At 43.1% G+C, this 11,796-nt stretch overlaps 1 protein-coding gene across 1 annotated transcript in view; it reads left to right on the top strand.

Annotated features, from left to right (window-relative positions):
- The first annotated feature begins 307 nt into the window (after positions 1-307).
- LOC115184269 (synaptic vesicle glycoprotein 2B-like) overlaps positions 308-11,796 on the top strand; it is a 32,033-nt gene continuing 20,544 nt past the window's right edge. Inside the window, exon 1 of the mRNA XM_029745315.1 lies at positions 308-1,072. Coding sequence (XP_029601175.1) covers positions 595-1,072 — 478 coding nt within the window. The 5' untranslated portion in view covers positions 308-594. The remainder of the gene's footprint in view (positions 1,073-11,796) is intronic.

Below are 11,796 nucleotides of genomic sequence, written 5' to 3'. Positions count from 1 at the left end.
TTGGACAGGTCTGTCTGATGTTCTGTTTGGACAGGTCTGTCTGATGTTCAGTTTGGACAGGTCTGTCTGATGTTCAGTTTGGACAGGTCTTTCTGATGTTCTGTTTGGACAGGTCTGTCTGATGTTCAGTTTGGACAGGTCTGTCTGATGTTCAGTTTGGACAGGTCTGTCTGATGTACAGTTTGCATGAAAAGTGTTCAACTCCATTTCTCTAGTCATGCTGAGGCATAAATGAGGAGATTTGATTTTTGCCTTGTCATGACTTATACATATGATGTTTTCTCTCTTCCAGGTCCAGCACGAGGCCTTGAACATCTGTTTACCAGGAGAGAGAGAGACCTGTCGCCAGAGTCCTGCCACCACAGCAACTGAGGCCTTATCTAACACCGTATCAGGACCATTCTGTAGAGGAACCACCAGCTAAGTCCATTAATAACAACCTGACAGTTTCATTTGTCTGGACTAAACGATCAGAAGTCGTTGAGAGCAAGACGGACGGTTCCCCCGCCAAGGATTATGTTAATATAGCCTCAGTATCTCCAGCAGACAACCACTCTAGAGGTGCTAACATAGTTCCCTCCTCCAGCTGTAACCATGGACGACCATTGGCAGAACAACGTGAACCAGCAGGGCACTGAGATCCCCACCTACGGGGAGGGAGGCGGCCAGGAGTACCCCTACCAGGCTGACTTCCCCCAGCAGGAGGGAGGAGGGGACGAAGACGCCAGGAGTGATGCCACGGAGGGTCACGATGAGGACGCAGAGGCGATGTACGAAGGAGAGTACCAGGGGATCCCCCACCCTGACGAGATCAAGGCTGCCCAGCGGGCGGCCAGGGCCGAGGCCAGGAAGAAGGCCAGGCTGGCGGCGGCGATGCCGGATGAGGAGGACCTGGCAGAACAGTATGAGAACATCATGGAGGACTGTGGGCACGGCCGTTTCCAGTGGACCCTGTTTATCGTGCTGGGCATAGCGCTGATGGCGGATGGCGTGGACGGATTTGTGGTGGGCTTCGTGTTGCCTAGCGCCGAGAAGGACATGTGCTTATCCAACGCCAACAAGGGCATGCTGGGTAAGTCACAGGTAAAAGTTATTTTGGGGGCAGTTCAATAAAACCTGTTGTTATGGAACACCTTCTGACAATGGTTCTTCTAAACTGTTTAAGATAGTCTCTAGATACTAATAGATATATTGTATTGGGCAGACTGCTGTGTGCTTCCACCTTATAGAAAGTACACTGCTCAAAAAAATTAAGGGAACATTAAAATAACACATCCTAGATCTGAATGAATGAAATAATCTTATTAAATACTTTTTTCTTTACATAGTTGAATGTGCTGACAACAAAATCACACAAAAATAATCAATGGAAATCCAATTTATCAAGAGGTCTGGATTTGGAGTCACACTCAAAATTTAAAGTGGAAAACCACACTACAGGCTGATCCAACTTTGATGTAATGTCCTTAAAAAAAGTCAATTTGAGGCTCAGTAGTGTGTGTGGCCTCCACGTGCCTGTATGACCTCCCTACAATGCCTGGGCATGCTCCTGATGAGGTGGCGGATGGTCTCCTGAGGGTTCTCCTCCCAGACCTGGACTAAAGCAGCCGCCAACTCCTGGACAGTCTGTGGTGCAACGTGGCGTTGGTGGATGGAGCGAGACATGATGTCCCAGATGTGCTCAATTGGATTCAGGTCTGGGGAACGGGCGGGCCAGTCCATAGCATCAATGCCTTCCTCTTGCAGGAACTGCTGACACACTCCAGCCACATGAGGTCTAGCATTGTCTTGCATTAGGAGGAATCCAGGGCCAACCGCACCAGCATATGATCTCACAAGGGGTCTGAGGATCTCATCTCGGTACCTAATGGCAGTCAGGCTACCTCTGGCGAGCACATGGAGGGCTGTGCGGCCCCCCAAAGAAATGCCACCCCACACCATGACTGACCCACCGCCAAACCGGTCATGCTGGAGGATGTTGCAGGCAGCAGAACGTTCTCCATGGCGTCTCCAGACTCTGTCACGTCTGTCACATGTGCTCAGTGTGAACCTGCTTTCATCTGTGAAGAGCACAGGGCGCCAGTGGCGAATTTGCCAATCTTGGTGTTCTCTGGCAAATGCCAAACGTCCTGCACGGTGTTGGGCTGTAAGCACAACCCCCACCTGTGGACGTCGGGCCCTCATACCACCCTCATGGAGTCTGTTTCTGACCGTTTGAGCAGACACATGCACATTTGTGGCCTGCTGGAGGTCATTTTGCAGGGCTCTGGCAGTGCTCCTCCTGCTCCTCCTTGCACAAAGGCAGAGGTAGCGGTCCTGCTGCTGAGTTGTTGCCCTCCTACGGCCTCCTCCACGTCTCCTGATGTACTGACCTGTCTCCTGGTAGCGCCTCCATGCTCTGGACACTACGCTGACAGACACAGCAAACCTTCTTGCCACAGCTCGCATTGATGTGCCATCCTGGATGAGCTGCACTACCTGAGCCACTTGTGTGGGTTGTAGACGATGTCTCATGCTACCGCTAGAGTGAAAGCACCGCCATCATTCAAAAGTGACCAAAACATCAGCCAGGAAGCATAGGAACTGAGAAGTGGTCTGTGATCACCACCTGCAGAACCACTCCTTTATTGGGTGTGTCTTGCTAATTGCCTATAATTTCCACCTGTTGTCTATTCCATTTGCACAACAGCATGTGAAATGTATTGTCAATCAGTGTTGCTTCCTAAGTGGACAGTTTGATTTCACAGAAGTGTAATTGACTTGGAGTTACATTGTGTTGTTTAAGTGTTCCCTTTATTTTTTGGAGCAGTGTATATCACTGGAAGACGCGGCAGCTATTTCCTGCCAGTATCACAGCATCACAACAGAAATATTACAGCATCGAGCTGGAGTGAGCAGTGACAGTGAGACAGACTGACTGCCCACCTGGCAGTCAACTCACCTGGCAGTCAACCCACCTGGCAGTCAAATCACCTGGCAGTCAAACCACCTGGCTTCTTTAACAAGAAGGCCTGTGTTCGGCCTGTGTCCGGGCCAATCAGGGAGTCTGCCCTGTAGTGTTGAGCATGTTGTTATTCTGTCTCTCACTGTTCAAATAAACCTACCATTAAAATTATAGACTGATCCTTTCTTTGTCAGTGGGCAAACGTACAAAATCAGCAGGGGATCAAATGCTTTTTTCACCCCTCACTGTAGCTGTCAGTCAAACACCATGGGGTCCTTTCTGTCTCTGACACCCATGAAGACGCCTAAGGCCTGATTAAAATGAAGACAATATCTGCTAGCACGAAGGAGAAGTAGGCCTACCTGGCTCTGCAATAATCAGTCTCAGTTTTTCTTGATGTTCAGCTAAATGAGCTTTAACTGAAGAGACAGAGATGTGTTTAACAGCTTCTCCAGGTAAACGAGCTTTAACTGAAGAGACAGATGTTTTTAACAGCTTCTCCAGGTAAACAAGCGTTAACTGAAGAGACAGAGATGTGTTTAACAGCTTCTCCAGGTAAATGAGCTTTAACTGAAGAGACAGAGACGTGTTTAACAGCTTCTCCAGCTAAACGAGCATTAACTGAAGAGACAGAGACGTGTTCAACAGCTTCTCCAGGTAAATGAGCTTTAACTGAAGAGACAGAGATGTTTTTAACCTCTCTGGGCTAGGTGGGACGATTGCGTCCCACCCTAGTCAACAGCCAGTGGAATCCCGTGGCGCGAAATACAAATACCTAAAAAATGCTATAACTACAATTTCTCAAACATATGACTATTTTACACCATTTTAAAGACAAGACTCTCGTTAATCTAACCACACTGTCCGATTTCAAAAAGGCTTTACAACGAAAGCAAAACATTAGATTATGTCAGCAGAGTACCCAGCCAGAAATAATCAGACACCCATTTTTCAAGCAAGCATATAATGTCACAAAAACCAAAATCACAGCTAAATGCAGCACTAACCTTTGATGATCTTCATCAGATGACACTCCTAATACATGCATGTTTTGTTCAATCAAGTTCATATTTATATCAAAAACCAGCTTTTTACATTAGCATGTGACTAGCATTACCACCGAACACTTCCGGTGAATTTACTAAATTACTCACGATAAACGTTCACAAAAAACATAACAATTATTTTAAGAATTATAGATACAGAACTCCTTTATGCAATCGCGGTGTCCGATTTTAAAATAGCTTTTCGGTGAAAGCACATTTTGCAATATTCTGAGTAGATAGCTCGCCATCACGGGCTAGCTATTTTGACAGCCACCAAGTTTGGTACTCACCAAACTCAGATTTACTGTAAGAAAAATTGGATTACCTTTGCTGTTCTTCGTCAGAATGCACTCCCAGGACTTCTACTTCAACAACAAAGGTTGGTTTGGTTCCAAATAATCCATAGTTGTATCCAAATAGCGGCGTTTTGTTCGTGCGTTCAAGACACTATCCGAAGGGTGACGCACCGGCGCATATCGTGACAAAAGATTTCAAAATATCCCATTACCATACTTCGAAGCATGTCAAACGCTGTTTAAAATCAATTTTTATGCGATTTTTCTCGTAAACTAGCGATAATATTCCGACCGGGAGAAGTTGTTTTCGTTCACAGACTCAAAGAAGAAAATGGACTCTTCACGTGCACGCGCGCACCCGTCTCATTGTTCTCAGATCGACCACTTACCAAATGCGCTACTGTTTTTCAGCCAGTAACTGCAGAGTCATCATTCAACGTTCTGGCGCCTTCTGAGAGTCTATGGGAGCCTTAGAAAGTGTCACGTTACAGCAGAGATCCTCTGTTTTGGATAGAGATGACAAAGAAGGCCAAGAAATGGTCAGAGAGGGCACTTCCTGTTTGGAATCTTCTCAGGTTTTGGCCTGCCATATGAGTTCTGTTATACTCACAGACACCATTCAAACAGTTTTAGAAACTTTAGGGTGTTTTCTATCCAAATCAAACAATTATATGCATATTCTAGTTACTGGGCAGGAGTAGTAACCAGATTAAATCGGGTACGTTTTTTATCCGGCCGTGCAAATACTGCCCCCTATCCCCAACACAGCTTCTCCAGCTAAATGAGCTTTAACTGAAGAGACAGAGATGTTTTTAACAGCTTCTCCAGGTAAACGAGCTTTAACTGAAGAGACAGAGATTTTTTTAACAGCTTGTCCTTGGGGTTCATGCTTTAGCTCCCTCTCATACCACCGGCCTGCCAAACCACTGGAGCCACATCCTGTTGTAACAGAGCACACTGAACACTGCCATTCTACACTGTCTGCTTGACGTTGGTCTACAGTTATCAGTTACGCTGTAACCACCCAGAACGTGTTGTAACGTCTACAGTTATGCTGTAACCACCCAGAACGTGTTATAATGGCTACAGTTATCAGTTACGCTGTAACCACCCAGAACGTGTTGTAACGTCTACAGTTATCAGTTACGCTGTAACCACCCAGAACGTGTTATAACGTCTACAGTTACGCTGTAACCACCCAGAACGTGCTGTAACGTCTACAGTTACGCTGTAACCATCCCAGAAAGTGTTGTTACATCTACAGTTATCAGTTACGCTGTAACCACCCAGAACGTATTGTAACATCTACAGTTATCAGTTACGCTGTAACCAACCAGAACGTGTTGTGACATCTTCAGTTACGCTGTAACCACCCAGAACGTGTTATAACGTCTACAGTTATCAGTTACGCTGTAACCACCCAGAACGTGTTATAACGTCTACAGTTATCAGTTACGCTGTAACCACCCAGAACGTGTTGTAACGTCTACAGTTACGCTGTAACAACACAGAACGTGTTATAACGTCTACAGTTATCAGTTACGCTGTAACCACCCAGAACGTGTTATAACGTCTACAGTTATTAGTTACGCTGTAATCACCCAGAACGTGTTATAACGTCTACAGTTACGCTGTAACCACCCAGAACGTGTTATAACGTTTACAGTTACGCTGTAACCACCCAGAACGTGTTGTAACGTCTACAGTTATCAGTTACGCTGTAACCACCCAGAACGTGTTATAACGTCTACAGTTATCAGTTACGCTGTAATCACCCAGAACGTGCTATAACGTCTACAGTTACGCTGTAACCACCCAGAACGTGTTGTAACGTCTACAGTTATCAGTTACGCTGTAATCACCCAGAACGTGTTATAACGTCTACAGTTATCAGTTACGCTGTAACCACCCAGAACGTGTTATAACGTCTACAGTTATCAGTTATGCTGTAACCACCCAGAACGTGTTGTAACGTCTACAGTTATGCTGTAACCACCCAGAACGTGTTGCAACGTCTACAGTTATCAGTTACGCTGTAACCACCCAGAACGTGTTATAATGTCTACAGTTATCAGTTACGCTATAACCACCCATAACGTGTTATAACGTCTACAGTTACGCTGTAACCACCCAGAACAGATCCATTCATTGTGTTATCCAGCCCCAGGTTCTCCCCCAGCCCCTCCCCCACCCCCAGCCCCTCCCCAAGCCCCATTCCCTCCCCCCCAGCCACTCCCCCACTGTAATTAGGTCTGTAGTATAAACCCAGGACAGTGGAGACCTGAGTTACCCCACTGTAATTAGGACTGTAGTATAAACCCAGGACAGTGGAGACCTGAGAGACCTGAGTTACCCCACTGTAATTAGGACTGTAGTATAAACCCAGGACAGTGGAGACCTGAGAGACCTGAGTTACCCCACTGTAATTAGGACTGTAGTATAAACCCAGGACAGTGGAGACCTGAGTTACCCCACTGTAATTAGGGCTGTAGTATAAACCCAGGACAGTGGAGACCTGAGTTACCCCACTGTAATTAGGACTGTAGTATAAACCCAGGACAGTGGAGACCTGAGAGACCTGAGTTACCCCACTGTAATTAGGACTGTAGTATAAACCCAGGACAGTGGAGACCTGAGTTACCCCACTGTAATTAGGGCTGTAGTATAAACCCAGGACAGTGGAGACCTGAGTTACCCCACTGTAATTAGGACTGTAGTATAAACCCAGGTCAGTGGAGACCTGAGTTACCCCACTGTAATTAGGGCTGTAGTATAATCCCCAGGACAGTGGAGACCTGACAGACCCCACTGTAATTAGGGCTGTAGTATTAACCCAGGACAGTGGAGACCCGAGTTACCCCACTGTAATTAGGGCTGTAGTATAAACCCAGGACAGTGGAGACCTGAGTTACCCCACTGTAATTAGGGCTGTAGTATAAACCCAGGACAGTGGAGACCTGAGAGACCTGAGTTACCGCACTGTAATTAGGACTGTAGTATAAACCCAGGACAGTGGAGACCTGAGAGACCTGAGTTACCCCACTGTTATTAGGACTGTAGTATAATCCCAGGACAGTGGAGACCTGAGTTACCCCACTGTAATTAGGGCTGTAGTATAAACCCAGGACAGTGGAGACCTGAGAGACCTGAGTTACCCCACTGTAATTAGGACTGTAGTATAAACCCAGGACAGTGGAGACCAGAGAGACCTTAGTTACCCCACTGTAATTAGGACTGTAGTATAAACCCAGGACAGTGGAGACCAGAGTTACCCCACTTTAATTAGGACTGTAGTATAAACCCAGGACAGTGGAGACCTGAGAGAGATGAGTTACCCCACTGTAATTAGGGCTGTAGTATAAACCCAGGACAGTGGAGACCTGAGAGAGAAGAGACATATACTGTAGGTGTGTCACGTCCTGACTAGTAAAAGTGGTTATTTGTTATTGTAGTTTGGGCAGGACGTGGCAGAGGGGTATTTGTTTTTTGTGGTTCGGGGTTTGTTGGGATATGTGTTTATGTAGAGGGGTGTTTGTTTAGAGTATTCCGGGGTTTTTGGGTCATGTTCTATGCGTCGTATTCTAGGTTCTATCTATGTTGTGTATTTCTTTGTGTTGGCCTGGTATGGCTCTCAATCAGGAACAAGCTGTACATCGTTGTTGCTGATTGCGAGTCATACTTAGGTAGCCCTGTTTTCACCTGTCCCTTTGTGGGAAGTTGTATTCGTGCACTGCTATGTTTAGCCTGCAGAACTGTTAGCTGTCGTTCGTTTTGTTGTTTTTGTAATAAAATAAATATGAGCATTCGCGTACCCGCTGCATTTTGGTCCACTTCCTACGACGGCCCTTACAAGTCGCTTCTATAGCAACGAGGGTTCTACTGACATACACCAGCACTGATGTTCTCTCACTTCAGTTCAAAATGGCCGCCATGTTTTTCCAAAATGTTTTAGAAAGGCAGACTGAAGTGTTCAAGACCAATATCTATGCACTCTGATTGGAGGATTCCAAAAAAATGACCCACTAGTTAGCGCTGCCAATAAAAATGACCCACTAGTTAGCGCTGCCAATCAAAATGACCCACTAGTTAGCGCTGCCAATCAAAATGACCCACTAGTTAGCGCTGCCAATCAAAATGACCCACTAGTTAGCGTCGCCAATCAAAATGACCCACTAGTTAGCGCCGCCAATCAAAATGACCCACTAGTTAGCGCTGCCAATCAAAATGACCCACTAGTTTGTGACGCCAATCAAAATGACCCACTAGTTAGCGCTGCCAATCAAAATGACCCACTAGTTTGCGCTGCCAATCAAAATGACCCACTAGTTAGCGCCGCCAATCAAAATGACCCACTAGTTAGCGCTGCTAATTAAAATGACCCACTAGTTAGCGGTGCTAATCAAAATGACCCACATAATAAAAAAGTTGCTCATTTTCAATGTAAAATAGTTTGGTAACATTTCCCCTCTAAATTGCCAATGTATTATCGCCTTAAGAGGGCCGGCCTGGTACTGAATACTACCTGGTGACATAAGAACATAATGAAAAGTCTATAATATACCTGGGCTTTACTATGAACTGTATATTATGGTGTAATAAATGAGATCGCTGAATCCATGGGCTTTACTATGTACTGTATATTATGGTGTAATAAATGAGATCGCTGAATCCATGGGTTTTACTATGTACTGTATATTATGGTGTAATAAATGAGATCGCTGAATCTATAGGCTTTACTATGTACTGTATATTATGGTGTAATAAATGAGATCGCTTAATCTATAGGCTTTACTATGTACTGTATATTATGGTGTAATAAATGAGATCGCTGAATCTATAGGCTTTACTATGAACTGTATATTACGGTGGAATAAATGAGATCGTAGAATCCATGGGCTTTACTATGAACTGTATATTATGGTGTAATAAATGAGATCGTAGAATCCATAGGCTTTCATCTCTATAACACTCAGCATCATCTAGGAATCATTTTGTCAGTATGTTAACATCCAAATGGATCCCTCTGTCTTCATTTAGAAGTCGTTGTTAGTGTGTTAACATCCAAATGGATCCCTCTGTCTTCATTTAGAAGTTGTTGTTAGTATGTTAATTAACATCTAAATGGATCCCTCTGTCTTCATTTAGAAGTTGTTGTCAGCGTGTTAACATCCAAATGGATCCCTCTATCTTCATTTAGAAGTTGTTGTTAGTGTGTTAACATCCTAATGGATCCCTCTGTCTTCATTTAGAAGTTGTTGTTAGTATGTTAATTAACATCCAAATGGATCCCTCTGTCTTCATTTAGAAGTTGTTGTTAGTGTGTTAATTAACATCCAAATGGATCCCTCTGTCTTCATTTAGAAGTTGTTGTCAGCGTGTTAACATCCAAATGGATCCCTCTGTCTTCATTTAGAAGTTGTTGTTAATAGTGTGTTAACATCCAAATGGATCCCTCTATCTTCATTTAGAAGTTGTTGTTAGTATGTTAACATCCAAATGGATCCCTATGTCTTCAAATATAAGTTGTTGTTAGTGTGTTAACATCCAAATGGATCCCTCTGTCTTCATTTAGAAGTTGGTGTTAGTGTGTTAACATCCAAATGGATCCCTCTGTCTTCATTTAGAAGTTGTTGTTAGTGTGTTAACATCCAAATGGATGCCTCTGTCTTCATTTAGAAGTTGTTGTCAGTATGTTAACATCCAAATGGATCCCTCTGTCTTCATTTAGAAGTTGTTGTTGGTATGTTAACAACCAAATGGATCCCTCTGTCTTCATTTAGAAGTTGTTGTTAGTATGTTAATTAACATCCAAATGGATCCCTCTGTCTTCATTTAGAAGTTGTTGTCAGCGTGTTAACATCCAAATGGATCCCTCTGTCTTCATTTAGAAGTTGTTGTTAGTGTGTTAACATCCAAATGGATGCCTCTGTCTTCATTTAGAAGTTGTTGTTAGTATGTTAATTAACATCCAAATGGATCCCTCTGTCTTCATTTAGAAGTTGTTGTTAGTGTGTTAATTAACATCCAAATGGATCCCTCTGTCTTCATTTAGAAGTTGTTGTTGGTATGTTAACATCCAAATGGATCCCTCTGTCTTCATTTAGAAGTTGTTGTTAGTATGTTAATTAACATCCAAATGGATCCCTCTGTCTTCATTTAGAAGTTGTTGTTAGTGTGTTAATTAACATCCAAATGGATCCCTCTGTCTTCATTTAGAAGTTGTTGTTAGTATGTTAATTAACATCTAAATGGATCCCTCTGTCTTCATTTAGAAGTTGTTGTTAGTGTGTTAACATCCAAATGGATCCCTCTGTCTTCATTTAGAAGTTGTTGTTAGTGTGTTAACATCCAAATGGATGCCTCTGTCTTCATTTAGAAGTTGTTGTCAGTATGTTAACATCCAAATGGATCCCTCTGTCTTCATTTAGAAGTTGTTGTTGGTATGTTAACAACCAAATGGATCCCTCTGTCTTCATTTAGAAGTTGTTGTTAGTATGTTAATTAACATCCAAATGGATCCCTCTGTCTTCATTTAGAAGTTGTTGTCAGCGTGTTAACATCCAAATGGATCCCTCTGTCTTCATTTAGAAGTTGTTGTTAGTGTGTTAACATCCAAATGGATGCCTCTGTCTTCATTTAGAAGTTGTTGTTAGTATGTTAATTAACATCCAAATGGATCCCTCTGTCTTCATTTAGAAGTTGTTGTTAGTGTGTTAATTAACATCCAAATGGATCCCTCTGTCTTCATTTAGAAGTTGTTGTTGGTATGTTAACATCCAAATGGATCCCTCTGTCTTCATTTAGAAGTTGTTGTTAGTATGTTAATTAACATCCAAATGGATCCCTCTGTCTTCATTTAGAAGTTGTTGTTAGTGTGTTAATTAACATCCAAATGGATCCCTCTGTCTTCATTTAGAAGTTGTTGTTAGTATGTTAATTAACATCTAAATGGATCCCTCTGTCTTCATTTAGAAGTTGTTGTTAGTGTGTTAACATCCAAATGGATCCCTCTGTCTTCATTTAGAAGTTGTTGTTAGTGTGTTAACATCCTAATGGATGCCTCTGTCTTCATTTAGAAGTTGTTGTCAGTATGTTAACATCCAAATGGATCCTTCTGTCTTCATTTAGAAGTTGTTGTTGGTATGTTAACATCCAAATGGATCCCTCTGTCTTCATTTAGAAGTTGTTGTCAGTATGTTAACATCCAAATGGATCACTCTGTCTTCATTTAGAAGTTGTTGTTGGTATGTTAACATCCAAATGGATCCCTCTGTCTTCATTTAGAAGTTGTTGTTAGTGTGTTAACATCCAAATGGATCCCTCTGTCTTCATTTATAAGTTGTTGTTAGTGTGTTAACATCCAAATGGATCCCTCTGTCTTCATTTAGAAGTTGTTGTTAATATGTTAACATCCAAATGGATCCCTCTGTCTTCATTTAGAAGTTGTTGTCAGTATGTTAACATCCAAATAGATCCCTCTGTCTTCATTTAGAAGTTGTTGTTGGTATGT

This window comes from Salmo trutta, unplaced genomic scaffold, assembly GCF_901001165.1.
Source record: "Salmo trutta unplaced genomic scaffold, fSalTru1.1, whole genome shotgun sequence".
NCBI lineage: Eukaryota > Metazoa > Chordata > Actinopteri > Salmoniformes > Salmonidae > Salmo > Salmo trutta.
Note: the sequence above shows the minus strand (reverse complement) of the source record. Positions and strands in the feature narration are given on the sequence as shown.